This window comes from Sander vitreus, chromosome 4 (assembly GCF_031162955.1).
Source record: "Sander vitreus isolate 19-12246 chromosome 4, sanVit1, whole genome shotgun sequence".
Classification (NCBI taxonomy): Eukaryota; Metazoa; Chordata; class Actinopteri; order Perciformes; family Percidae; genus Sander; species Sander vitreus.
In genome coordinates, this window is record NC_135858.1 from 23,506,910 (window position 1) to 23,533,199 (window position 26,290).

At 40.1% G+C, this 26,290-nt stretch overlaps 1 protein-coding gene across 1 annotated transcript in view; it reads left to right on the forward strand.

Moving 5' to 3' along the window:
• The first annotated feature begins 738 nt into the window (after positions 1 to 738).
• pacsin1b (protein kinase C and casein kinase substrate in neurons 1b) overlaps positions 739 to 26,290 on the forward strand; it is a 33,345-nt gene continuing 7,793 nt past the window's right edge. Inside the window, exons 1-4 of the mRNA XM_078249074.1 lie at positions 739 to 862; positions 21,899 to 22,025; positions 25,763 to 25,919; positions 26,032 to 26,267. Coding sequence (XP_078105200.1) covers positions 21,966 to 22,025; positions 25,763 to 25,919; positions 26,032 to 26,267 — 453 coding nt within the window. The 5' untranslated portion in view covers positions 739 to 862; positions 21,899 to 21,965. The remainder of the gene's footprint in view (positions 863 to 21,898; positions 22,026 to 25,762; positions 25,920 to 26,031; positions 26,268 to 26,290) is intronic.

The window sequence follows — 26,290 nt, forward strand, 5'->3', positions numbered from 1 at the left end:
AATAGAAAAGCAACAAATCTTCACATTGGAGAAGCTGGGACTTGACAATGATTAGCATTTTCTTTTTTGATAAATTACCTAATTGATTAATCGACTCTCAAAAAGTTTGATTCATTTTGTGTCAATCACCTTACAGTTTTTGCACCACATTTACCATCGGCTTTCCTGGTCACCATTTTGCACGTTCCATCCTCTTCGTTTTAAAGAATGCAGAACTATTTCAATTACAAAGTCACATATTATTTATACAGTTTTTATTTTTTTTATTTTTATTTTTTATCTTTTTTTACTGTAATTTTTTAATGATTCTTGACTCTTACTCTCCTACTAGTTTTTCTGGGCAAATTCCTTGCTGTGAAAACCTCCTGGGCAATAAACCTGTTTCTGAGTCTGTTTTATATTAGGTACAATGATTGTAACATATAGCCTAGCTAGCTGGCATTTAAATTAAGTTTTACTTTTTTTATTCCTAGTTAGTTATGATGAGTCTGTTTTATTCGTTGATTGTATTCTTTTATTTCATTCATTCTTTACTTTTATCTTTTTCTATTGTATTATTTTATTTTTTATGTAGTCTATATTTCCCCCCTTTAGCATACATCTCCTCCTGTCGTTCCCATGGATGAAACCGTCGTTCCCTCCCGTAGACTGTACAGTCTATGTTCCCTCTTAAAAACGTTTATTTTGAAAGAGCTTTCCGGAAGTTATTTTGTTCTTAATGCAGTCCATCCCCCATCTGGGGGCTCCTTTCAGCGATATATCTAGCTAACGACAGGCGATCCAACGGAGGCTATCTCTGCTGATGAAGACAATGATTACATTTTACAAATATTCAAAAAAGCTGGACTAAAATATCTTTTCGGTATGTTATTCTTAATATTTTATAACCACATAGCCTACATGTTATTAACAGCTAGCTTAGGTTTATTCAGTTGTGAATAAAGTAGCTTAATTTATAGTGCTGAACCGTTGCATCTAGCTAATATCGGTGAGAACAGGCGTTTTCACTCACTGATGATCTTCCTGAGACTAAATTAAAGTCCATGGCATTACAAGTTAATTGTTTTGAGAAGGAAATTTATTGTTATAGCGTCTCTGTTTGCATCACTGAAACCTGCAGTTTTGCGATGAAGTGCGGGCAACTTGAACCACTGCCAGTCTGCACTCCTGCTTTCTTGACACTTATTTAAAATCCAAAAGCTTCAGGGTGTATATAAAATACATTTACAGTTTGACATAAGAGAATACATTTAACAACATTCAGTAGGAGTTGCATGTGCAGAAGATGCAGTGAGAGACGCAGCAGCAGCCTGTGGTGGCTTCAGCAGCAGAGGGCAGGGAGGGATGTCGAAATAAACAAAATCGTCCCTGGGGAGAGAGCCTGTGCTTCCTCCAGACCAGCACATTTCTTTGATTTATCATTGGAGAGCAGCTGGTGGTAAATCAGATCAGAACTGCTGACCTCCATGTGAGCCAGACTCTGATCTGGGAGCTCTGTCCACGGTTCTGAACTCTGCTGCATCGTGCATACAGCATAGGGCTACAGTACAGTACAGTGGTACAACAGGCTGCTGGACACTGTGCATCTCTAATCTGTAGATATCAAATTGAATACCATCTAAAGCAAAAGTGTGATGTCGCCTATACCTTTAACGGAAGTCAATTCATTAAAAAAACATTGTGTTCTTTCTCATGTCTTAAAGGGCCACTCCGCTGTTCACACATGAAGTTCCGTTTACTCGACTCGCTGCTCAGCCTGTAAAAACATTAGTAGGCTAAACTGTCTTCTGTAGCTCTGGAGGAGCTTTTTCTGTTGAGTCTTACAACAATATCAGCATTGTCTCAGCTTTGACTCTGACGACACATGTGCAGTGTGTCATAAATTGGAGGTGTGAAGTTTGAAAGAAGTGGGCATTTACCAAGTCTTCAGAAGATGCTCTTGAGTTGCATTTTGGGAAGTGTAGGATCCAGTGTTTTTGACGCATGGCTAAAGGTTAGGAAATCTCGGCCTCTACTGCTTTGAAGTCTCCCAACTTGGTGAAAGTACCTTAAAAGTCACTTTATTTGTCTGTAGTCTTTTCAACAGACTAATACTGTAATTTCCTGTATGCAGGAGATTGTCAGCCTGACCAAGTACATTTTATGTCACTCAGTATATTTGCATCTGTTAAACTGAGTAGTATTTGCAGCAGAGTAATCTAGAGTGTCACCTATCATGTGCTGGACAAAAAGATTGTCAGCCTTGATTTCAGTACATTTCATCTCATTCTCACTAGTGCTGAAATGATCAGTTGATTAATCACTAATTAATCGACAACAGTGTTAATAATTGCTTAGTCACTTAAATAATTTATCAAGCAAAAATGTTGAGGGTTCCAGCTTTTTAAAGTTGAGGATTTGATGCTTTCTCTGTTTTGCAATCATTCTACACTGTAAGTTGGACAAAACACGCAATATGACCATGAATTTGTTATTCAGAAAAATAATGGTTATTCTCACTCAGTGTTTTTGCTGTCAACAAGAGTAGAGATCCTCAGCCCCCTACGTGGTTTGTTATGAGGAAATGATCTCAACTCATTTCTGGTCATCAAATCCAACCAATCAACCAGCAAAGCCTTAACAAACACAGATATGCTTTATGAGTGGATCATTTGGATGCAGGGACTAAATACTGAGGAATAGTGTTGATTTTTTTACCATGAACAACAAAAGGAATACAAATTATTATAACGTAAACAGTGCGCTAGTTAGATTTTTGAGGGTCATTTAAGCATATATATGTGGTTTATTTAGTTTGGAGAATTAATCATATGCACAAGTATCTGGCCTACTAATTCAGTCTTGAATTTCATAGCAATATCATAGCTGAGGGTCATTTAGAGAGAGAGAGAGAGAGAGAGAGAGAGAGAGAGAGAGAGAGATGGGCATGAGTGGACACATGTTAAAGGGCTTTTATTAGAATGAGTGCCTGATTGGATTAATTCACATGACAAATAAGAGACACTCATTTGATTTGCGGCACCCAGTTTAACTCCTCTCTGTTTTTGTAGGAGCAATGACAAATGAGCCGTCATTGCTAATGTAATTACTTTGACTACTAAACCCCAAGTCTCTTTTTTTCTTTATCTGTATAAATAACAATAGATTTTTACCATGTTTATTCCCAGTGGGCATAGACGCCACTGTTTGCTTCCAATTTCCATTTTCCCTTACAAACTTGGCATGTCACATCTGGTGCTCACGAGCCCCGCCTGACGTTAGTTGATTAAAAGCAGTTAAACCTATTCTTTTCCATTAGTCCCTTTTGCCTTGGTCACCAAGAATATAGCTTCAGACATCCTAAGCCTTTCCATCTATGTCTGAGTTTTGGATCAATGCAATTAAAATTTAAATTTCATCTTAGTTCCTCTGAGAATTACCACAACACAGTAAGCTACAATTGTTTTAAAGTTACTTACTACTGCTGAAGCTATCTGAATGAGCTGATTTGGAGCATCTTTTTAAAGCTTTACTGTATCGAATCTCTATGGACAAACACTCAAGTCAATAATTTACACCCATGAATGGAAAGGATCATCTTAAAGCTTCCTATGTTTTGTTACATGTTCAGGGACTCATTGTATGAGCGCAGGATTTTGGCTTTGGCCTGAACTGTAAGGTAATTTGAGCCTGTGATAGGATCCTCACAGGGGATCATGCAGAAAGGCAGGCTGCATTTCCTTAAAGGCCCGGGGGGGTTGCAAGGACAGAGCTGTCATTACATACCAGGGTATGCTGTGTTGTGCAACTGCCTGAACTGTGGTGTTGCAGACTAACTTGAAATAACAATAAGAAGAATTGTCCTGCCTTAGCACAGAATACATGTCATTCATTGTTTTGTGTTTAATGAAATATGACAGGCAGCTCCGTGATGGAAAATGAAAAGCTATAGGATGAACCTGATTCTGAATTAACAGACATTTAGCTGTGTGTGTGTGTGTGTGTGTGTGTGTGTGTGTGTGCGTGCGCGTGTGTGTGATATTAGCCACATACATGATTTCTTAGTAGGCCTGTCACGATAACAAATTTTGCTGGACGATAAATTGTCCCAGAAATTATTGCGATAAACGATAATATTGTCGTTCCGAGACCATTTTCATCTAATATAATGATAATGGCATAATAATGCAGGTACACATTTTGAAAGATCAATAAACTTTTATTTCTAAAGAATATTTAACACTGGAACTGGAAGACATTTTAAATATCCACAATATGTCTTTGATCTCCTTCAGTATGTCGTCTTTCACGTTGTTGTACAGTTGTGGAATTGCCGTTTGTGACACGTATATGTTCTCCCAGGCAATTCGTACTGGCTGTCAAATGTTTGCAGCATTCCTCGAGTGTTTGTTTGTGCGATAGACTACAGACTCTGTCCTACATTTAACAATGATTTATTAAACACTAAATATTAAATTTAAATAATATATCATTAATAAATTATATCTATATCTATGTGGCTATCTGCCACATGGCGAGTAAATGTTTGTATCAAAATAGTTCTGTTTTTCAGTTTTCATTTTAGCGAAGGTGCAGCTACTTTCTTCTGCTCCTCTGCTGTCTGCAGGTCGGAGCTTTGCGGGGACGGGCCGACACCCCCACATACCCACCTACACCCACACACACCCACACACACCCACACACACACCCACACACATACACAAACATTGGCGCACACACAAAAACTGGCGCACACACCAGACACCAGCCACCACGTCACTTCTGTTTACTGATAGCTATCGTTTACCTCAGGCTAATTAATTAGCTAGTAAGTGGAGATTTTTGGCAGCCAGCCTTCCAAAAGAAAGCACAATGAAATTAAATAACTGATCATTAACCGTTGACCGACAAGCAGGTAACGGAGTCTCAGTTCACCATATCCGCGGACAGCTGTAGGCTTGTACCAGTTAATGTTCTGTGCATTGTCGGACACATGCAGCCACTTTCCTGAAACCGATTGCGAGACTGTCCACAGCGGCGTGTATGTACCGAGCCTGTCTCCACCTGCAGGTTGTCAACTGTGTGCTTTGGAATGAAAGGGAGAAAACAGGACGCCGACTAATCGCTCATATACTTTTTTCTTTTTTTTTTCTCTGTCTCTCTCTCTCTCCGCCTGGAGTCCCACCTCCCCCCACACAAAGACCATGCGAGGGTTCACTCCTCGTTACGCTAAGGAACCGAGAGTGGTCCTCCAGTCTCTTTGGTAGAGAGAGAGAGAGAGAGAGAGAGAGAGAGAGAGAGAGAGAGAGACAAGGAAAACAAACAAGCATGCAAATGGAAATTATCGCGGCCGGAGAAATTATCGAGCTCATTTTTTTTATCGTGCGATTAATTTATTTAATCGCAACAGGCCTATTTCTTAGTATAGGACTTTACAGTGCTTTCATGGTATTTTAAACAATAATATGTTTGGATTTCAAATTTCAACTAACTAACAGCTATTTGTATTATTGATTAATCTGCTGATTGTTTTCTTGATTAACCCATTAATCGTTCTGTCTAAAAAAAAATTCAGAATATGATTAAAAATCACAATTTCCCAGAATGAGGATGGCTTTAAATCTAAAAGCTTGTTTGGACCAACCAACAGTCAGAAACCCAAAGATATTCACTTTATAATAGAAGTCTAAGGCTATGTGCGAAATCTCTCTATTAACTCTAAGAAGAAAACTTATTTTAATGTCTGAATTCTTCAATGATCATGGAAAAAGGGTTGCAGATAATTTTTCTGTCGATTGACCTTTTGTTTAATCATTTCAGCTTGACAAATTTCCTGTTTATAAATAATACACACATAGCATTTATCTGGGTGTACCTGTTTGGTTTAGACATTTGTTTGTTTAGAGTTCCAAAAAGAGTTCCCAGTTTTCACCCAAAGCTGATTCAGCAAATCAGTCATGAAAGGCAAATCTACTATGTGTTGTGTTATGTATGAGGTGTTCTGGAAGCATCTTCCCAGACACTGATTATACATTCCCCGACGTACCGTCTGACTCTGCTGCACAGTGCCTATAGAAGAGATGCTGAATCAGCAGAATCTAACTAGCAGGCTGCATGGTGCAGACCAGCAACGGCTTCATGCCAACACAGTCCGGCCATGCAGCTCTTTTTTTTTTTAAAGATTATTCTTTTGGGGCTTTTCCGCCTTTAATCGATAGGACAGCTAGGTGAGAAAGGGGAGAGAGAGGGGGAAGACATGCAGGAAATCGTCACAGGTCGAACTTGAACCCTGGACCTCTGTGTCGAGGCGTAAGCCTCCCAATATATGTACGCCTGCTCTATCCACTGATCCAACCCGGCCACCCATGCAGCTTTTTTAACCAGAGGTTAACCAAGTCCCTGCCTGATGATTCATGAACACATACTATGTGTCACATAGACAGTCCTAAGATTTGTTTAGTAAATTGACTTTTAAAAAAACGTTTTACCTCAAATGGATGGATGGATGAATGGACAAACAAAAAATAATAATCTGTTGATCATTCAAAGTCATTTTTTAAGCAAAATTGTTAAGTTTTATCTAGTTCCAGGTTCCCTAATTGTGAGGATTTGCTGCTTTCCTTTGTCTTTTGTGATTGGATCCAGAATATCTTTGGGTTTGGACTGTTGGTTGGACAAGACGAGCCATTTAAATGCTTCATCTTAGGTTTCAGGAAACTGTGATGGGTGTTTGTCATTATTTTTGTGACATTTTCTAATGAAATAAAGAATCTGCTGCAATGGTTAGTCGATTAATTGATTAGTTAATCTACAGATAATTAATCAGCAACTATTTCGATAATTGATTAACTGTTTAAGTCATTTCCAAGCAAAAAACTTTGACTTTGATTTCCAGGTGCCCCAATGTGAAAATGTTGTGCTTTTCTCTGTCTCACATTATGGTAAATCAAATACTTTTTGGTTGTGCACTGTTCAAAAAATCACATTGGGCTTCAGGATATTGGCCCAATCATTAGTTGCATCACCTATGAAGATCACTCTAGTTCCCAACTTCTCTAATGTTGTTGCTGACCATTTCTAGCTTCTAAAATCCTTAAAAACTAAATATTTTAGAAGGAATAATCTAGGGCTGCAACTAATGATTATTTTCATAGTCGATTAATCTGTTGATTTTTTTATCGATTAGTTGTTTGGTCTCTAAAATGTCAGAAAATGGTGAAAAATGTGGATCAGTGTTTCCCAAAAGCCCTAGATGACGTCCTCAAATGTCTTGTTTTGTCCACAACTCAAAGATATTCAGTTAATTGTCACAGAGGAGAGAAGAAACTAGAAAATATTCACATTTAAGAAGCTGGAATCAAAGAATTTTTACTTTTGTCTTAAAAAATTACTCAAACCGACTAATCGATTATCAAAATAGTTGGCGATTAATTTAAGAGTTGACAACTAATCGATTAATCTTTGCAGCTCTAGAATAATCACTGTTTTGTTGAACTGCTCAAAACTCTCAACTGTTGACACAAAGTGCCCTAACCTTCGTTGAGGTACATATTGCTTCTTTTTTTCAAGGGCTCACAAGACAAAAAGGCTGGAAGCAAGTGTTGCATGGCTGTAGGATTGCTCATACTTCATATTAGGCTAGTTTAATGTAAATCAGAGAGAGTCAAAGTTTCATTGAGCAATGTATGTGCCGTGGGATAAGTGGTTGTGAATTTGCATCATGTGATGTGCATGCTTCCACTTTCGGAAATATGTAATCCATAGATGGTACATTACAAACAGCTTAAGAGCAACAAGAAGAGGCTATTAGAGGTTGTTGGCTGCAGGTTTGCTTTGCTCCTCTGAGACTCAAGTGTGTCCGATTAATTGTGTCAGTGAAGTGCTTTAGAGCCAAAAGAGGAGTAATGAGAAGGGCTTGGTGTCGCCATGGCGACAGGGTTTGTTAAAAATGGCGTCTGTGTGATGGGCGTGGAGCAGTGAGTAGTGCATGTTTGAAGTAGGGTTGCAGCTAACATTTATTTTTATTATTGATTAATCTGCAGATCTTATTTGTCAATTAATATATTAGTCATTTGGTCTCTAAAATGTAGATAATAGTAAAGAATGATATGACAATTTCAGAAAGCACAAGTTGGCTTTAGGAAGTTGTTGTTATGCCTCCACGTAGGTGACAGCCGTGGCCAGAGGCATTATGTTTTCGGGTTGTCCGTCTGTCCTATTCATGTGAAAGCGATATCTCAGGAACGCCTGGAGGAAACTTCTTCAAATTTGGCCCAAACATCCACTTGACTCTAGGAAAAACTGATTAGATTTTGGAGGTCAAAAGTCAAGCTCACTATGACCTCATCTCTATCCCATTCTTGTCCCATATACTGTTCCTCTGGTCATCCATTACCAGCTCATTGGTTTTGCTGATATTGAGCTTCAGGTAGTCTTGCATTGCCAGACCTTCCTCCACAGCGCTGCGGAGGAAGGTCTGGCTAGTCCACACAGCATTCCGGGATGGGAGAACAACGTGCTCTGGTTTATTGGCATTTCTTTAAACCAGTCACAATCGTCATGTGCGGCGCTAAGCGCCGAAAGGAGCCACGGTGCCGCTGCTAAATAGCCTCGGGAAGGAACTTGTTTTGGTGGAACATGTCTACGTTCAAAGGTTGTTTTAGTTGTGCAACAGATTGGCCAGATAGTCTAGCTAGCTGTTTGGATTTACCTTGCAGAAATCTGAGATAGCAAGTTATCTTAGCCCAAATTAACATCTTCAGAACCTCATTTTCTCTAACAATCACTCCAAAACCTAAATGTATATGTGACAAAGAATAGCAGTAAATAATCACATTTGAGAAGCTTGAACCAGAGAATATTTTGCATTTTTATGAGAAAAATGACTGAAACAATTAATTGATTCTATATATACTGTATCTATATTTAAATTCTTAGTTGCTCGACTAATCAATCAATTGACTAATCGTTTAGCACAGATTGTTTCCATATGGGTGTATTTGAGTGTGTGTTTGCTACTAGGCATATTTATACCTGGAAAAGCTGTTTTCACTTTGTTGGCTGAACAGCCGCCTACATACTGCCTGCTGCATCACTGATGGTGTTTCCTCTCAGTGGATCTCTCTTCTAACTGCCAGAGCCTCTGGCCCAGAGGAGTTCTCATTCATACAACAACAGAGGCTTTGTGTGTGTGTGTGTGTGTGTGTGTGTGTGTGTGTGTGTGTGTGTGTGTGTGTGTGTGTGTGTGTGTGTATGGCTCTCAAAGCTTTTAGCAGCTGCACTGTCTTTTGTCTTTGAGTGAGTCACTTTCATATTCCTGCCCTGTATCATCTTCAGTGTGTGCACTTTAGCAGCTGAACCAGGGGCTTTAATAAACTCCATCACACTGACTCTGCACTGAGCAGTGAAAAAAAACAAAGGTTATTGATTACAAAGAAACTGGGATGGAGAGCCCAGAGGTCCTTCACACATGTCCTGGAGTATTGATTAAAATCTTTTAACCTGGAGTATGAAAAAGTGGCTCTACACAGAATATTAAATGGTATTGTTTGGTAAATTTTGCAGGCATGTTTTATTCCCTCTTTAATCTGAGACAACCAGTAGGCCACAGTATGTGTGTGGGTTTAATTCCCTCACTCTACAGTGAATTGTAAATGTGAAGTGAAACTAAAATGATATCAGTAAGTCTCTCAGTTTGTGGTTTTTAAGCCACCGGAAAAACGTTCATTTACACTTCTGCAATTCCATGACAGCTGCTGAGGAAGCTTGTGTGATATGATGGAAAGCTCCAGAACAGCCACTAAATGGAGCTTGTGGTGATTGTTTCAATGTACTACATCTAAAAGCATTAACTTTTTCTTTTTGATTTGCATTGAATTAATTTAATTCCTAAATTTCCATTGCATTTCCTGCATTTTTCATTTAATATAATATAATAATATAATGTCAGATGATGTGACTGGAGCTCTGCAGCTTGAGCAAGGTGTTGGGTATCTCAGCAGAGTTAACGGAATAGTTAGACATTTTGAAGAATATGTTTATTCTTACAGAAAGTGAGATGAGAAAGTCGATGTCATTTGTCCGTGAAATATGAAGCTGGAGCTAGGAGATGGTTAGCTTAGCATAAAGGCTGAAAGGAAAAAAACAGCAAATATTCACAAATTGAATAACTAAAATACAAATATTATAAATAATGAAAATATGCTTAAATATTTTAGAGTGAAGTGGTAGATCATGACAACAGCCTCAATTATAAGATTGTGTTTTCTATACCAGACCTGCAGCCCTTTCAGTTCTTCTTTTGCCTGCATGGGGGTCATATATTACTTCCTGCAATAATGGGATATAACACCAGGGTCAAATGGTTAAGCCCCACAGGGAGAAACCTGATGGCACATAATAGGGAGATGAGCATCTGTCTGTGTGAATAGACAACTGGCTTTATTTGAGTCTTTCTTGACTCATACACACCTGCCTGCTCTGATTCCTTTCATTCACAGCATCACACTAAATAACAAAAGAGCTTTGTGTATTGAAATGTTTAGGCATTTATTATGCTCTCAAAAGGTGTCCTCCCAAGATAATTTGTTATTGTGAGAGTATTCTTTTATTCATGTATACATGCATCATTGAATTTTAATATTGGCCTCAGACATGGTTCCCTTCAGCTGAAAGACACTCAGACTATTCATTCTCCACACGTGTCATTCATTGGACATCGGCCAATCTGTATTGATTGCGAGGATGCAGCGTGGCTGACCTGATACCCCGATGTTGACTCATCCCTGTCTGTCCTCCACAGAGCCGGCTTTATCTACCCACCTGTGTGGCCGTCTCCTCCCTCTGTACTTCCTGTCTGCCATCTTTAACTTTGCGATGAGTAACTTTTGTCCTCCTCTCTCTTTCGGTCTGTCTCTGAATTGCCCGACAACATGGCACCTGTCTAATGAATGTGTGTGACAAGGGAGAGCCCTCAAGTGTCCACCCTCCCTTTCTCCCTCCCTAGCAAATTATTGATGGCCTGGTGTGTCTTCTCAGGGATATGTCAAAGTTCAGTGTGTGTGTGTGTGTGTGTGTGTGTGTGTGTGCATGAGTGTGCACGTGTGTGGAAAAGGTGTGCTAGACCGCAGGATGTGTCATGGTTGCAGCTGAGCGGTGACGCTCTTTGACTCTAAGTTTCAGATGCTAGTTCCCCTGAAAGCTGTCAGAAAAGACTTGGAGTGACGCTGTTGAGGACTGAGCGCCTGCAGAGAGACCAGGTTCAGTACTACTACAACTGCTCTGATCTGTAATCACACGACTACTTTTAGACCTTATAGTTGTATACTTGTAGTTGTGTAGCTGAATATGAAGTTGTGAGCTTTTTTCCAGTAGTTTTTGCTCTCCTATAACAGAAGATTCATTCTAACTTCAATGAATTAAGTATGGCGTTTTGTGTGTGTATTTAGTGTTAGAAAGAAAGTCATCTTAGCTTAAGTACACATGGACCTTGATCTTTGCCTAACTAATTAAAGGTATGGGTTTTAAAAGAGTACTCCACTGATAAAGCATTGCACTCCTATAATGTTGTCAGACTCAAAAAGGATCAAAATCAATGTAGCAGAACCAAAGATATTGACTTTTTTATTCCATGCATTCTTCTTCCTTGTCAAAATCTGGCACCCATATTACCCACAATGCAATTTGACCACTGACAGTTCGGTCTGAGGTATGAATGTGTTCTGCTAGTAGCTAAAAAGAGGACTATTGTAGGTGTTTAAGTCTGCTTGTGTCCAGGACTTCTGTATTATTAATGATCGTGAATATTGTAGAGAAACAGGAATGAGTTTCAGTTATTCTACGGAGGTTTTGACAAATCGTTGTTGGCTGCCTGAAATATTTCTACAAGCACTACAAGCGCATTCTCTTGTTTCACTTTTTATTTGTTTGGATGCAGCATCAACACCTTTTTTTTTGGCATGTGTTTAAACTACTCAGCTGACAGATACAGCTACACATATTTGTACCGGGGAACTGCACAACTACAATCCTCTACTGCTAACTGCTGAGCCGCTGAGGGTTATCAAGGTTTCCTTATCGAGGGCGGCAAGAGCGGCTACAGATTGTCTTTGTTCATTCACATTTTGTTTACCTGCAGCACTCATGTTTGCAGCTGGGACGTCAGGATGCTTTGTAGGGCTGGAGTAGTTTACCAGGGAATGTCAGCAGTGATATTAAGCTTGAGAAGAGTGTATTTCCGTTTGCAAAATAGCATAAGATTTCAAATGAACGCACACATTGGTATGGGCTTTAGTTTGCAGTACACATGTAGATGTCTTTTGTGCTGTTGGGATTATCCGAACTGTCCTCAAGGTGTAAAACACTTTATACACAAAGTTCTCCTTCAGGCCTGTTGTAGTGCTGCTCTCTTGTATCGATCTCCCTTTGTTTTATAATCCAATTGTCTCGACAGCGATTTCAGATTACATAAAACCTTAAAGAGTTTCTCCACGTGAGTCAGGTTGGTCATCTCATCTATCTGTTTACAGCAGTGTGAATTATTGAATGGGGTTCTATATATAGGACTTGAATGTGATGAGGACAGCAGCAGCAACGCAGTTTGTCCCAAGAGAGAAAAAGTGCTGCATTTGAATAATGTGGCCAAGATCTCGCCATACAGGAGGTGTGCTCAGAGGCAAGGTCCAAAATTAACTTTTGTGTCCACCAGCCAAAGGGCTAGTGAATGATCAAATGTTACCAGCCAAATAGATTACCATTGTTTTTCGGCTGGTTAATGAAGCAAATCTGCCAGCCACTTGCATATTCGACCAGCATTTGGCTAGTAGATGGTGCTAATTTTGGACCCTGCTCAGAGGGCAGCTCCAGTGACAGATACAGTAAATGTGTGTCTGGATGGATGTGTGCGAGAGTATATGAGAATGTTAAAGGTACAATATGTAATACTGACAGCTAGTGTTTAAAATAGTTACTGCAGTACAAATTCAAAATACTGGAGAGAGTCATCTCCCCAGCCCCTCCCCAGATCCGAAGTTCACGGAGGTTACCAGACTGAGACCGCGGCACCCACAACAATGTTGCTAGATGCTTGTCTCATATAGCCAGACATTACTCCACAGCACAGTGGAGTAGCTAATGTTAAATGCTGGCAATATTGACAGTCATAAAAGCCTGTGCTCACGCGGAGCTCTGTACCCAACAGACAGACACACTTTTTCGGTTTAGAATTACGGTTGGATCCGCTAAAAATAACACTACCTTAGCTCACCGTTGTCAGCCGTGTAAACAGCCGTGGCCCGCTTGCCTGGTCCTCGCCCGGTAACGTTAGCAGTTAGCAGGGTTAGCATGGCAGCGTTAGCCAGGACCAGTCGGGATCACTTTACTGGCTGTGTCTCAATTATTTTTGCGTGTAACCAACTCGGGTACTCTAGCTATATAATTCAATGTGAGTAGCTACACAAATGTTGAAATGACATAAAATGCCCGTCCCTTGTAGCCGTGATAAATTAGCCTGAAGCTAATGCTTAGCTACCTGTTTAGGAGGAAAGTAGCCAACTCGGCGTCCTTTTGGGCTCTAAGCTGTCTCCATCTTTCAAATACATCTCAGTATTTACCCGGGGTTTGTTACATATCTGGTTACGCTGTAACTGTTAGAACTATTCAGTTTTTTTTAGGACGGGTAGAATCTATCTCTGTTGATCCTGTTCGTTTGTTTGCTGCTTTCATGGCTGTACTAACATTACAGCTGTAGTACGCTGGGTTTACGTTTTTACAGGTATATCTGGCAACCCGGCCTGGCTGTCAAACTGGGCAGTTGATAACAACACAGGCCAAAACACAAACATAAATTCCACCACAGAACGGAAATTTCAAAAGGAGAAAATACTGGCATTAGCATTGTTGTCAGAAAAGATAGTATTTCAACTTAGCATATTTCCTTAATATCTGATCATCATCAGATATTAAGGAAATATGCTAAGTATTGGGGTCATTTTTGGATTTATTACAGTAAATAAAGTATATTACATATTGGACCTTTAAAGACAGTGGAAATCATTAACTGTCCAACTAACTTTTCAAACAGCACAAAAAAGCTACCGTGTGACTGTCACGGTGCAAAAGAGGCAATATTTCTGTCTGCTTGCTTTTCCTTGAACTGTCACCTCATTTTAATCAACTCTTTTGGAAAATGTCAGCAGCCTTTGTTTTTTGTTTTTGTTCCATTCAGTATGATGTATGAACTGAAGCAGAGACTGTTTTTATTGCAATCTCCGTCTGGGTATATGGGCCTCGTGTCCATCCTTGATTAGAAAAATCATGCAGTGGGGATATTTATTAAAAAGCATGTCAAGTACAGCCTCACAGAGCACCGTCAGACACTGCCTACCAAGATCCTGGGTCTGTCCGAGGCTTCTCCCTAAAAGAGAGCTTTTCCTCGCCACTGTCGCACTAAATGCATGCTCTTGGGGGAATTACTGGAATTGTTGGGTCCTTGTAAATTATAGAGTGTGGTCTAGACTTACTCTATCTGTAAAGTGTCTTGAGATAACTCTGGTTATGATTTAATTCTATAAATACAATTGAATTGAATTTCTGGCATGTAGACTTTTAGTCTTGTCAATCCCTATTCTTAATGTGTCACTGTTGTGAAACAATCCTATCACGATTGTTTTGTGGTTCGAAGCCTATCATCTACTGGCTTGAAATCTGTGAGTTGATTCTGAAAGCAGTGGCAAGATCTCGGAGAACAAAGCAACATGAAACAGGGTTCAGTTCATATATTCATGTTCTAAAAGTTGAATGAGACACACAAGGATATATACATTTTCTAACAACAATCCATTCACTTAGATTATGTGAGAGTATATAAACAAGAGAGAGGTCCTAGGAGAGGAGGATTGGTTCAAGGTTGGTTCACACAGATAAATCTTGAAGAAGGAAAACGGTGTTACAATGTATGATTTACATTTAAACAGATGGGAGAGGCTATGTTCAGAGTTCTTGCGAAATTGAATGTAACATATTCACATCAGACACAGTCTTCTTTTTATCCATCTATCAAAATCATGTTATGCTTCCTGTGCTTTTGGATTTGATCTCGGATTTACTGAAATCACCTTCGTGTAGGGCTGGGTACCGAATTCAATACTTTTTAGGCACCGACCGAATTGCCTCTATGAGGATCGAAAAAAATGCCTCATCATTCAATACCCAATTTCAATACCTAAGGAGTAAATCTCATCGGCTTCAGTAAGCCAATCAGAATGCAGCATGCTTCTACCAAGATATAATAATGTTTGTGATTGGCTGTCTAATGTTACACATTGTAGAGGCAGGCAGGAAAAACTCTATGTTACGCACGGAGACAGGGCTAAAAAATAAATAAAAATATTTGTGGCGTAATGTGAAACGTAATTTATTTTTGTTATAATAGATTTTATACAAATTGGTATCATAAACGTACCGGTATTGAAAATCTTTGAACGATACCCAGCACTACCAGTGCAAGAGCACTTATTACTGACTGTAGCTCGGTCTTTTCACCACAGTGTCCTCCTCATCACCCTCACCTCACCTGTCCTGTTCACAAGTCAACACTCCAAACACAGCTGAACACTCAGCAGAGACACACACTGGTCCACTCTGCTCTCTGTGGGCTTTGTTTCATCGTGACAGTCGGGCCATCAAGACAGTGACATCATGTCAGTGCCGTTGGCAGGGTGATCGAGCTGCAGCCCAGACTGTGAAAGAGGTCTTGATCTCTTGTTCTACTGGTTTTCAAACACACCCGGATGCCTCGGATAATAACTGTGCTTGAAATAATGTTGCCAAGGAGAGGGCTGGTAAAATGTTGCACATGTGAGGTGTTGGTATAAAAGGTCAAAGAGGATAAACTACTTTCTACGTGCGTGATTGTAACATTGTGATGAACGAATATATGAATGTATTGCATTTGGCTCTAAAGTTTACCCTGACATAGACTACATTACTGTCGTATAGCTTAACTTTTGTCCTCAACTTTATGACAAGTTGTCTAATTATTAATCAATTTATGGCTGCCATGTCAACAGCGCAGACCTGCCCTCTTGCACAATGCAAATTCAGAACAGCTTACGTATATCTACCTTAGAGTCACCTTCACCCTTCATATGCTCTGCTTAATATTGTCAGAATCTCCCGTTAGTTATGTGCTTTACTGGAGCCTACTGAAAGGAATTTGTGGTCTGTTGAAATGGAGCCTCTTATTATCGTGACCACTGGACCAAAGTCTTTAAAAACATTCTCTTATTCCACCTTTTACTTTGTTCTTCCCTTCCTCCTTCTCAGAATATGCCCATACTCAAAGTCAAACTAAGTGAACCTACATTTGACATGTCATTGTTGTCTCTGCAGAGTAGCAGACTGACTGGGCTGCATCAGTTACTCTCCTGAACCTGAGGCACCAGAGCCAAAATAATATTTAAAACCAAAAATTCCTTTTGTTTAAGCATTTGTAGACAGGTATCTTTACGACCTGAAAAAACAGGAGTGAATACATGTTGAGCTTAAGTGTGATCATACAACAGTATCGGAGTCTTCTTGCTTTTTTTGTAGAAGCTACCACTATTTATGGTTTGTTTCCCAGCATTTAATATAGAGAAAAAATCACCTGGTATCAGACTTAGCTGAGGTGCTGGAGTTATAGACTATCAATCTCAATGAATAAAAGCATCTGCACACTCAAATCTGTGCAAAAATCATTTTATAAAATATCCATGACTAATATATTCAGTAATATTACCTAGTCTGAGCTGCTTTTTTAGAGCCATTCAAGTGTCTCCATTATCCCCATTTCCACCAAAGGCTCATCATTAAACACCTCACACATCCACACTACAGCATCCACAGTGTTCATAAACAGCAGCAGCAGCCCACCTCCACCCCCCCTTCTCTCTCTCTCTCTCTCTCTCTCCCTCCCTCTGCCCTGCTGCTCTGTCTGAGCCATTCAAGCAAAGCACCACAGGATTATCCCTCACTCATTGAGAAACACACACACACACACACACACACACACACACACACACACACATAACACACAGTGTTTTCCTGCACAGTGCTACTGGAAGATCTCAAATCACAGATTAGTGCTCCTCTTCCCCTGCTCTGCACGCTGATGCTTCGTGGCTCAGTCAGTCAGAGAGGACGGCGGGCAGTGCAGAGCAACAATAGGCCAACAGGAGGGGGAGAAGAGGAGGCGAGGAGGAAAGGGGCTGACTGCTGGAGGAGGCCACGTGTCTCTTTTCTCCTAGCTATAGCCTTAGCCGCTGTTAACGGAGGATTGGGGGTAAGCTTTTGTTGCTGTGGCGGGGGGCTGTGTTCTCCCTCGCTCCGGCTGGGTGTGTTGACGGTCTTTTTCTTGGGCTCTGACTCTCTTAAAGTGTTGATGCTACCGGCTGGCTGCGCTGCGAGTTGTGGTGCTTTTTGGTGCCTCTGTACTTGCATTTAGACGGATGGGGATTCCCAATGATGCTCATTTAGTCTCATTGCTTGTTTGTGAGGATGTGGATCTTTGACTAAGACTGCACAATGTACTGACGAAAGAGGAGAAGAAGAGTGAAGAATGAATCAATTTGATGGTGACTAAACCTTGGAGGGTTCTGCCTGTGTGTGTGTGTGTGTGTGTGTGTGTGTGTGTGTGTGTGTGTGTGTGTGGGGGGGGTAGGTATTGTTTGTCTGGCTACAATCAATAACTCACTAGATTTAAATTTAAATTACAAATACAGGCAGATTGATGTCATGTCTTAGTTTCATCTCTCCTGGTTGGCTTTGATAAAACAAAAAAGTGGAAGATGCTAGTCAGTGGCTGTTTTCTTACACTGAGATCTGCCTTTCTGCAAAGCCGAGCAAAGGGCTCCCCTGAACAAAAGCCCCCTCTCGGCACGCAGCTAATGGATTAACTCAGCATGATAAACACCCACTCATGACATGCGCCATGCTGCATCCGGCTGAGGCGTTTGTTTTTCCCGAAGCCGTTGTGTTCGACCACCGTGGAATTTCCCCTCAATTAACTGGATTTTGGATTTTGGAGTTTCCTTCACTTCCCTCTCTCATTTCATCTCTGCCCTTCATTGTCAAAAGTGTTGCTCCATCCACTGGTCCATGGTTGACCCAAATACCCATGCAGCTCAGACCCCTCCCCCTGACCTCCTATCAAAACACATCACTGCCTTTCTCTTTCTATTGTTTCATATGTTTCATTCTATATGTCTCTTCTGCATCAAATCCTGAGATTTGTTTTTTGTTAATTACAAGGCAATCATCTAATTGTCAATTACTAATCAGCTGGTGGTCTCAGTTAGAGAAGGCCATACGATATAAATATAGACTGCATAGACAGTGCTGACCTGACAGTCTCATGATGTTTTATAAATGTTTGTGACCAATCAAATTGTGATTCTTAAAGCAACACTATATAACTTTTCCTGCTTCGGTCCCCCTACAGGTTGGATTGGAATTGTCCATTACATTACATTATGCAAGTTTGCCACATCGGGTAGTGGATCTGTAGTTCTTATGAACTGGACAATGTAATGTAATGGACAGTTCCGCTTCCAACCTGTAGGGGGACCGAAGTGGGAAAAGTTACATAGTGTTGCTTTAATGTTGACTTTGAGAAGAAATCAACTGTTTTTGCAACCAAATTTTCTCTGTTTTTATTGTTTCATTACTGTGTCTTAAAGAAATAGTTTGGCATTCTCATGTCTGTGCGCTAAATGTGAGGCTACAGCCAGCGGCTGGTTAGCTTAGCATAAAGACTGGAAACAGGGGATGGTGGCTCTGTTCAAAGGTAACTAAATTTGCCAACCAGCACCATTAAAGCTTGCTAATTAATATGGTATATCTCGTTTGTGTAATCCATACAAAAAACGTATAAAAGTATAAAAAGGGGGGGGGGGGGGTTTATATATTATATGAGGTTGCCAGGTAACCAGCAGAGACTCCAGTAAGTTACTGCTCCTAGCCGAGAAATAGTCCGGCACATAAACCCCGGTAAAACCACAACGGTTTTTATACAGATTAAACAAACGAGATCTTTAGAGATGCTGGTTGTCAGATTTTGGTTATTTTGGCCGGAGCCTTGTCTAGCAGTTTCCCCATTTTTAAGTCTTTGTGCTAAGCTAAGCTGCCTGGCTGCTGGCTGTAACTTAATATTTACCGTACAGACATGAGAGTGGTATCAACCTTCTCATGTAACCCTTGGCAAGAAAGCAAAATGTCCAACTATTCCTTTAACATACAATGTTTGTTATTCATTCTGAGATTAGATGACTCATTCTCAGCATACTTTGGTTGAAAATGATATAACAAACGATGCATCAACATCACAGAACAAACCTTTATCAAATGCCTTCACGGTATCTGTTTATTGGTATTTTGTATTCTAGCAGAGGCTCAGTTAAACCTGTCTGTAGCTATAGCTGGCATTTCACGGCGCTGATAACAGTCAACTAGCAGTTCATTTGCATTCTCTCTTTGCTTCTTACCTTGAGCTGTGTTTCTGTTTGTTTGTAGCTCCCACCACACATGCACACCTGCATATCCTACTTCTTATTTTGTGTAATCTATCTTTTTTTCTTCCATGATTAATGCTTGTGCAAATATCTAAAGTAAACATGTCTGGGCTTTGTTATCTTTGTCATAGCATATCATATCATAGCGGGGGTAGTGATTTTTCAACCGGTGTCATATTCGCATAATTTTGTCCATTCTGACCACGGGTCATGCTAACCTTCACCACTTTGTGTGGTTTCTCCCAAAGATCCCTGTGAAGATTATAACTACTCCCAAATCTACAACGGAGGCGCTAAGTGCAGCTAAGCATTGCTTTACTGATTTTTTTAATCAAGTTTTAAATCTCACTCAAGTTGATGATTATACAATATACAAACAATATAATTTGTTTGGAAATGGGCTAAAAGCCTGTTATAGTCCTTTACTGTAAGCCCATCTTGAATGACGGTGCCTAACAAATTATGTAAAACAACACAAATTACCCTTTTTTGTAACCTAAAATCTAATTAAATTTTTTTAGTTTTTTCTTCTATTGAATGGACCTAAAAGGTTACGGTCAGTCAAAAGTTCAGGGTCAGGAATTGGAGATGGCAAAATATATCAGAGGTTCTCTTTGACTAGGGTTTATGAAGCTGTAACAAAACTCAGCGGCATTTCAGTATGCTGTGTGATCCGTGCAGTCCCTTTTCAAATTGCAGTGTGGGCTGTGGACTGAACCTGAGCATGTGGAGGTGAGCGTGGCACTGATGAGGCTGCAGTAGCACCAGGATAATGTCTTCAGTCTGTCTGTGTCTTCACTCATTTAATATACTGAGGGTCTGCATTCACTTAGACATCATTAGACATAGATCACTGCCTACTTATTCTGTTCTATTTGCTGGGTTGTTGTAATAATCAGTCCCTGTGCAGATAGAGAGATACATGGACAGATTTTAGACAATGGGCCTCAGACAAAAGCTTGTATGTCCCTAGTGGTCGTTTTGCATTTCTCTGTAGTTGTTTTGTGTCGTGTTCGTGGCTTCTCTTTGTGATCATTTTGCTTCTCTGTGGTTGTTTCCCTCTCTCCGTAGTCCGCTGGCATCTTTTTGTAGTTGTTGTGGTTCTTATGCGTGTCATTTTGCATCTCTGAAGTCATGTTGCATTATCTCTATAGTTTTGCGTCTCTTTGTGGTCATTTTGTGTCTCTTCATGGTCATTTTGTGTCTGGTTGGGGTTGTTTTGCTTCTCATTTTGCATTTTCGTTTGCATTTTTGTGTGTCTTTGTAGTCATTAGATTGACTTTCCAACAAGGACCCCTTGGACCCCTTTCCTGTGCCCGGTAAGCCTGTTCAGCATTCCATCCATGGATGGATGGATGGATTGATAGATGGATCATTTTGATTTTCTCTCTTCTTCCACTCATGCTGTGCCCTAATTTCAGCATGAGTCATAATTAGCAGTCAGGTCACAGCTATTCATTTCTGCAGCAGCGTTAAGGTGTTCCAGCATGGCCTTGCGATTATGTTAGTTGTCTAGAATGATGGAAGATTACTCTGCAATTAGGCTGCGTTGTTCTGACAGAAACTGGGTAAGTAGATGATAAGAAGACTTATAATTGCCAGTCATTGCATATTGACGTAGTCATCTCAGAGGAGTAGAGAGAGAAACAGGTGTGTTAGGGTGAGTCTACCTGATAACAGTGTGTAAAAAGTAAAATGCTCGGGTGGTGAACTTTGATTTCCCCTGATGGTAATCATCGATCTCGTCACCTTTAGTTTTGGAGTTTACAAATGTGTATTATTAGCTTATTTAGCTGTGTGTTCTACAGTATGTGTTTCAAAGTTGTGAAAGTTATTAAGAGCTGAAGCAACTGTTTGATTGACAGAACAGCAATTCAATCAAACAAAAATACTTCATTCAATACTACTTTCTCCATTTTATATAAATGTATTTTGAGGCTGTTGGTTATATAAAACAATAATTTGAAGACAATACCTTGGGCTCTCAAATATTATGAGGGGCATTTCTTTTAATCAACAATTTAAAAATGCAGCTAAAGCTAACAGTTTATGGATTAGTCCATTTGTCGTTAAATTATGAATCAATGAATTGTTTAAGTAATTGTTTTCTGATAAAAATGCCAGGCATCAATTGTGATAATATTCTGCTTTCCTGTGTTTTGTATGATAACCTGAATATCTTTGGGCTTTGGCCTGTTTGACAGGCAAAACTCAACTTGAAGCCGTCATCTTGGGCTTTAGGAAATTGTGAAAGGCATTTTTTCGCAATTTCTAGAGATTTTAAGATGATTAATCGAAAAACAATCGGCAGACTGTTAGCACTTCTCACAATCTCTGTGTTTCCCCTCCTCTATGCTCGTCTTCTCTCACAGTGCATGAAGAGTGTGACTCTGCTGCAGACCGCCACAGCCTGAAGCCATCCTGCCAAATCTGGAGACCATGTCTGGAGCCTACGACGAGTCCGCCAGCCAGGAGGAGACCACAGACAGCTTCTGGGAGGTGAGACAGCAGTAAACAGTCTTTGGCAGATTAAACCTATACTCTAAGAAATAAATCGGTAAACTGACAGAAAAGTACTGGCAGCTCATTAACCGAACTTTGTCCCGTAACTAAACACAGAACGTTTGGTGTATTGCTACAGTAAAAACATAGAACATTTTCTGTTATTCAAAATTCTCTCATACAAAGCTGCTCAGTTAGTAAACTTCAGAAAAGAAATCAGTTCTTTAAATAATTTAAAGCTTTTTAATTACTTTTTTTTAAGGTTTAAACTCTTACGCTCGCTAATCCAAGTCCTGGTTAATCATATACGATACCGGTGTTGTGAATAGCTCGCTACGTTAGCTAGCATTAGTGATATCCAACAACAATTCACATATGGAACACATGACCAACCCAAACAACATTTTAAACTACTATACATCCATTAACATGTTGTTAATTGTTTTTCCACACAATTACTTACTGCTGAAATTTGAAATGTAAATAAACAGAAATACAACTGTGAATCACGTTTTATGGACATTTTCTGTTAAGACACAGATGTTTCTTAGAGAGTAACTGGGAACTGACACTACTTAGTGATGAACTCTCACTGAACCTGCTTCGTCTGAGAGCTGAGAGGAAAGATCCGAGGCCTAGTTTATCACGCAGTTGATAGGCACAGATTCACACATAAACACTCAATTCAATACAAACAATTTATCAATAGTGATCGCTTACTGAGCACCTGGTCTCTGAGCCAGCACAGATCTGTTGGTGACATTCACTTTGAATCACTCAGCATAATGACAGATGGTTACGTTTAAGTGCCATTATTTCTAATTGAGTTCACCAAGCCAGCTTAACCATCTGTTATGCAAGTGTTGCAATAAGGGCAACAATTAAAAAACAAATGATTTACGACTATGGTTCAGCCCGTACCGTGGTTGCTCTCTCAGTGTAACCATCAGGGACTTCTCACCAATAATTGCCAACTATTTTTTCATCTATGGATGACACTGAGGTGACACTGACCTCTGATACAGCTCTTATTAGAGATGACACTGTAAGCAGCATTTATCACCACCTGCCTTCATGCTGTCAATGCAAAATTAAACATTTTAGTTGAAGCTGAACCATTCTCTGTATCATAACCTAATTGTCTTGGAAGTTTGAGCCTTTGTTAATAAGCCTGTTAGTGTAACAGGTGGGGTTTTTAATTGTTAATGTCACATCAGCTGATTGCTAAAAAATTCTGTTACTTACGGTCTTACGTGGGACCAAATATTTTCTGACACGTTAATATATCTAAATCAGCAATTTGCAAATACTATTTGAGTTTTGGTGACAGGTTCATAGATAAATGATAGTAGGGTTGCAAGTAACAATAAATGGTGCGATGCCTGCAAGCTAGTTCAGGCAGTCAACTCGAGCTGCACTGCTGTACACACACGTGACGTGCTTCACTCTCCGTATCATTTACCAAACACACCCACTCAATTTAGCGGTCTATTTAAGCTGCACAATTTCCCCATCTCTGCCTTGTCAATGTTGCTGCCACCCTGCACCTGTATCGCTGCCCTCTGTTAGCCCCACCACCACCCTAGCATGCACCTGCAGGCTCCAGTCAGGGGGAAGCTAATGCATCATCACGCCCCAATTTCTCATGTAAACCCAATCTGCGGGGAGTGACGTGGTCGGAGTCTGGCCGCCAAACACAATGTTCTGCTGTTATAATAAACATGTCAAACGTGAGTTATCTGACTGAACCTATAATAAATATTATGATGTAAAGTTTTTTAATTAATGTATTAATTATTTGGTCAGAAATGGGGAAATAACGTAAGACAGAGAAAAGCAGCAAATCAAGCAGGCGGGACTAATATTTTTTACATTTGCTTGTAAAATGGCAAACTAGTGGTAGATTATTATTTTTCTGATTCAATAATTGATTTATTGTTTTAGCTCTAGATGACAGTTTGTTGTACTTGGTTTCTCGTCCATGATTACATCCACAACAACCTCTCCTGTGGACGGACAGTCCTAAGTCATTTGAGCAACAAGTTCCCAGAAGTCTATTCATTATAAAGGAGATCTGGTTCATGGTGTTCAAACCAGGAAAAAAGTTTCACACATCTTAAGCTATAGATAATATTGACTATCATGTTGCTGCACGCAGTATGTATGATGGATGGACTCAGCAAGTATTTGAGACAGAAAACGTTGGTCAGTTTCCTCTCAGACTCCGCTGTGTTTTATCCTCATCATGTCTCCCCGACCAGCAATCAGCTGGAGCAGCAAAGCTGCCTGTTTCCAGCACAAAGTCACTATATCACAGCCACTCATTGCTTTAGCTGCTGCAGTGCTGCCTGCTGATCGCTGACTCGGCTGAAGCAGAGTGCTGGTGTGGAATACATCATTTGTCCCCAGGCTGCTTTCATTTTGTCCTCGTTTGAGATTTGTTGAGTGTCATTTTCAGGGTGAGGTATTAGGTAAACACCTATTACACATTCAGCAAAGATGCAGTCCCCTTTTTCTCTTTCACAAAGTTGTACAATGTTTGCAGTAATGGGGGATTTTAGCCCCTTTTTCTCACTCTGTCTCTGGGCAAAGCTAACAGCTCACTGGGAGGTTGCTGCTCCCGTGTCCATGCATAGTTGGAGATTATATGACATTAACTCACCCCCTGCTTTCATTGCATAGGTCCACTCACACCAGCAGTGTATTCCCTGCTGTTCCCTCCTGCCTATTCAATGCATCATTTACAGGCTGAGTTCCTTTTCAAAGGCGGCACCTTACAGTGATCCTTATAACAGCAGTACAGTATACAGCAGTTGTCTTAGAAACATAATACGAATCAATAATAACCAATAATGAGAAACTGCCACTTTGTTGTTGTAATTAGCAGACCATTTATACCAACTACAGACAAGAGGACTGTAGCACCCAATAATTGAATAACTTTCTAAAAATGTAATACAATTTGCACTTAACATGATCGAAAATGTAATAAAACCCAATAATGTAATAACTTGACCGATAATGTAATAAAATGAAATAATGAAGTAATAAAACATTTCCAATGAGAATCACTGTTGACTCAGATGAAAAAAGCAATATTTTATGGAGATTGAATCGCCTGTTTTGCCGTTACCTATCTTCTTTAAGTCATCTATAATATATCCTTTATTTGCCAAGTACATATTTTACACACACATACGAGGAATATAGCCTCTGCATTAAACCCATCCTAACTACTTAGGGCAATGACAGGAGTTACCTAGCATGAACAGCATATCTATATGTCCATGCTGGGAGGAAACTGGAACACCAGGAGGATACCCACACAAACACAGGGAGAACATGCAAACACATCTGCCCAGGGATCGAACTTCGTACTTAGCAGTGCCTACTTGATGTGAGGCAGCAGTGCTAACCACTGAGCTGCTTTTATCATCTTCTGATGGTGTCTAATCTAAGATCCACTGGTGTAATAGACGATGCTTGCACAACGACCAATCAGCATGGGTATGGGCGGGTTCATTTCCCATTGATAGGGGTTTTAGTTTAAAGCACCTTTGCCTGGTAACAACGTACCACCTGCCATCTGTTGAGTTTACATTTCTAAACATGAAAACAGTTTTAAATGTTTTCAGTAGGCTAACATGACAGTAACAGTTTTATACATTTGTATACTTTACATTTCTGAGAAAAAGAAGCACTTAAAGTAACTTGAGACATTGTTTTGATGTAAGGTTGGCAACTACAAACGTACAGTGAAGCGGATTGACGATGGTCACCGGCTCTGCAACGACCTGATGAACTGCATCCAGGAGCGTGCCAAAATCGAGAAAGCCTACGCACAGCAACTGACCGAGTGGTCCAAGAGGTGGAGGCAGCTGGTAGACAAAGGTAACCATTTCTTTTACACTCATATTATGCAAATTCACATCTTGTTTTTCAATAATATCTGTGTGGTTCTTTTTTTTGGATCTAATGCGTCACTTGATTTGTCCTCCACCAGGGCCTCAGTACGGCACAGTAGAGCGAGCTTGGATGGGGGTGATGACGGAGGCGGAGAAGGTGAGCGAGCTTCACCAGGAAGTGAAAAACAACCTGATCAACGAGGACTTTGAGAAGGTAAAGAACTGGCAGAAAGACTTGTACCACAAACAGATGATGGGAGGATTCAAGGAAACCAAAGAGGCAGACGAGGGCTTCAAGAAGGCCCAGAAACCCTGGGCCAAAAAGCTAAAAGAGGTGAGGAAGTGTGGTTTTTATTA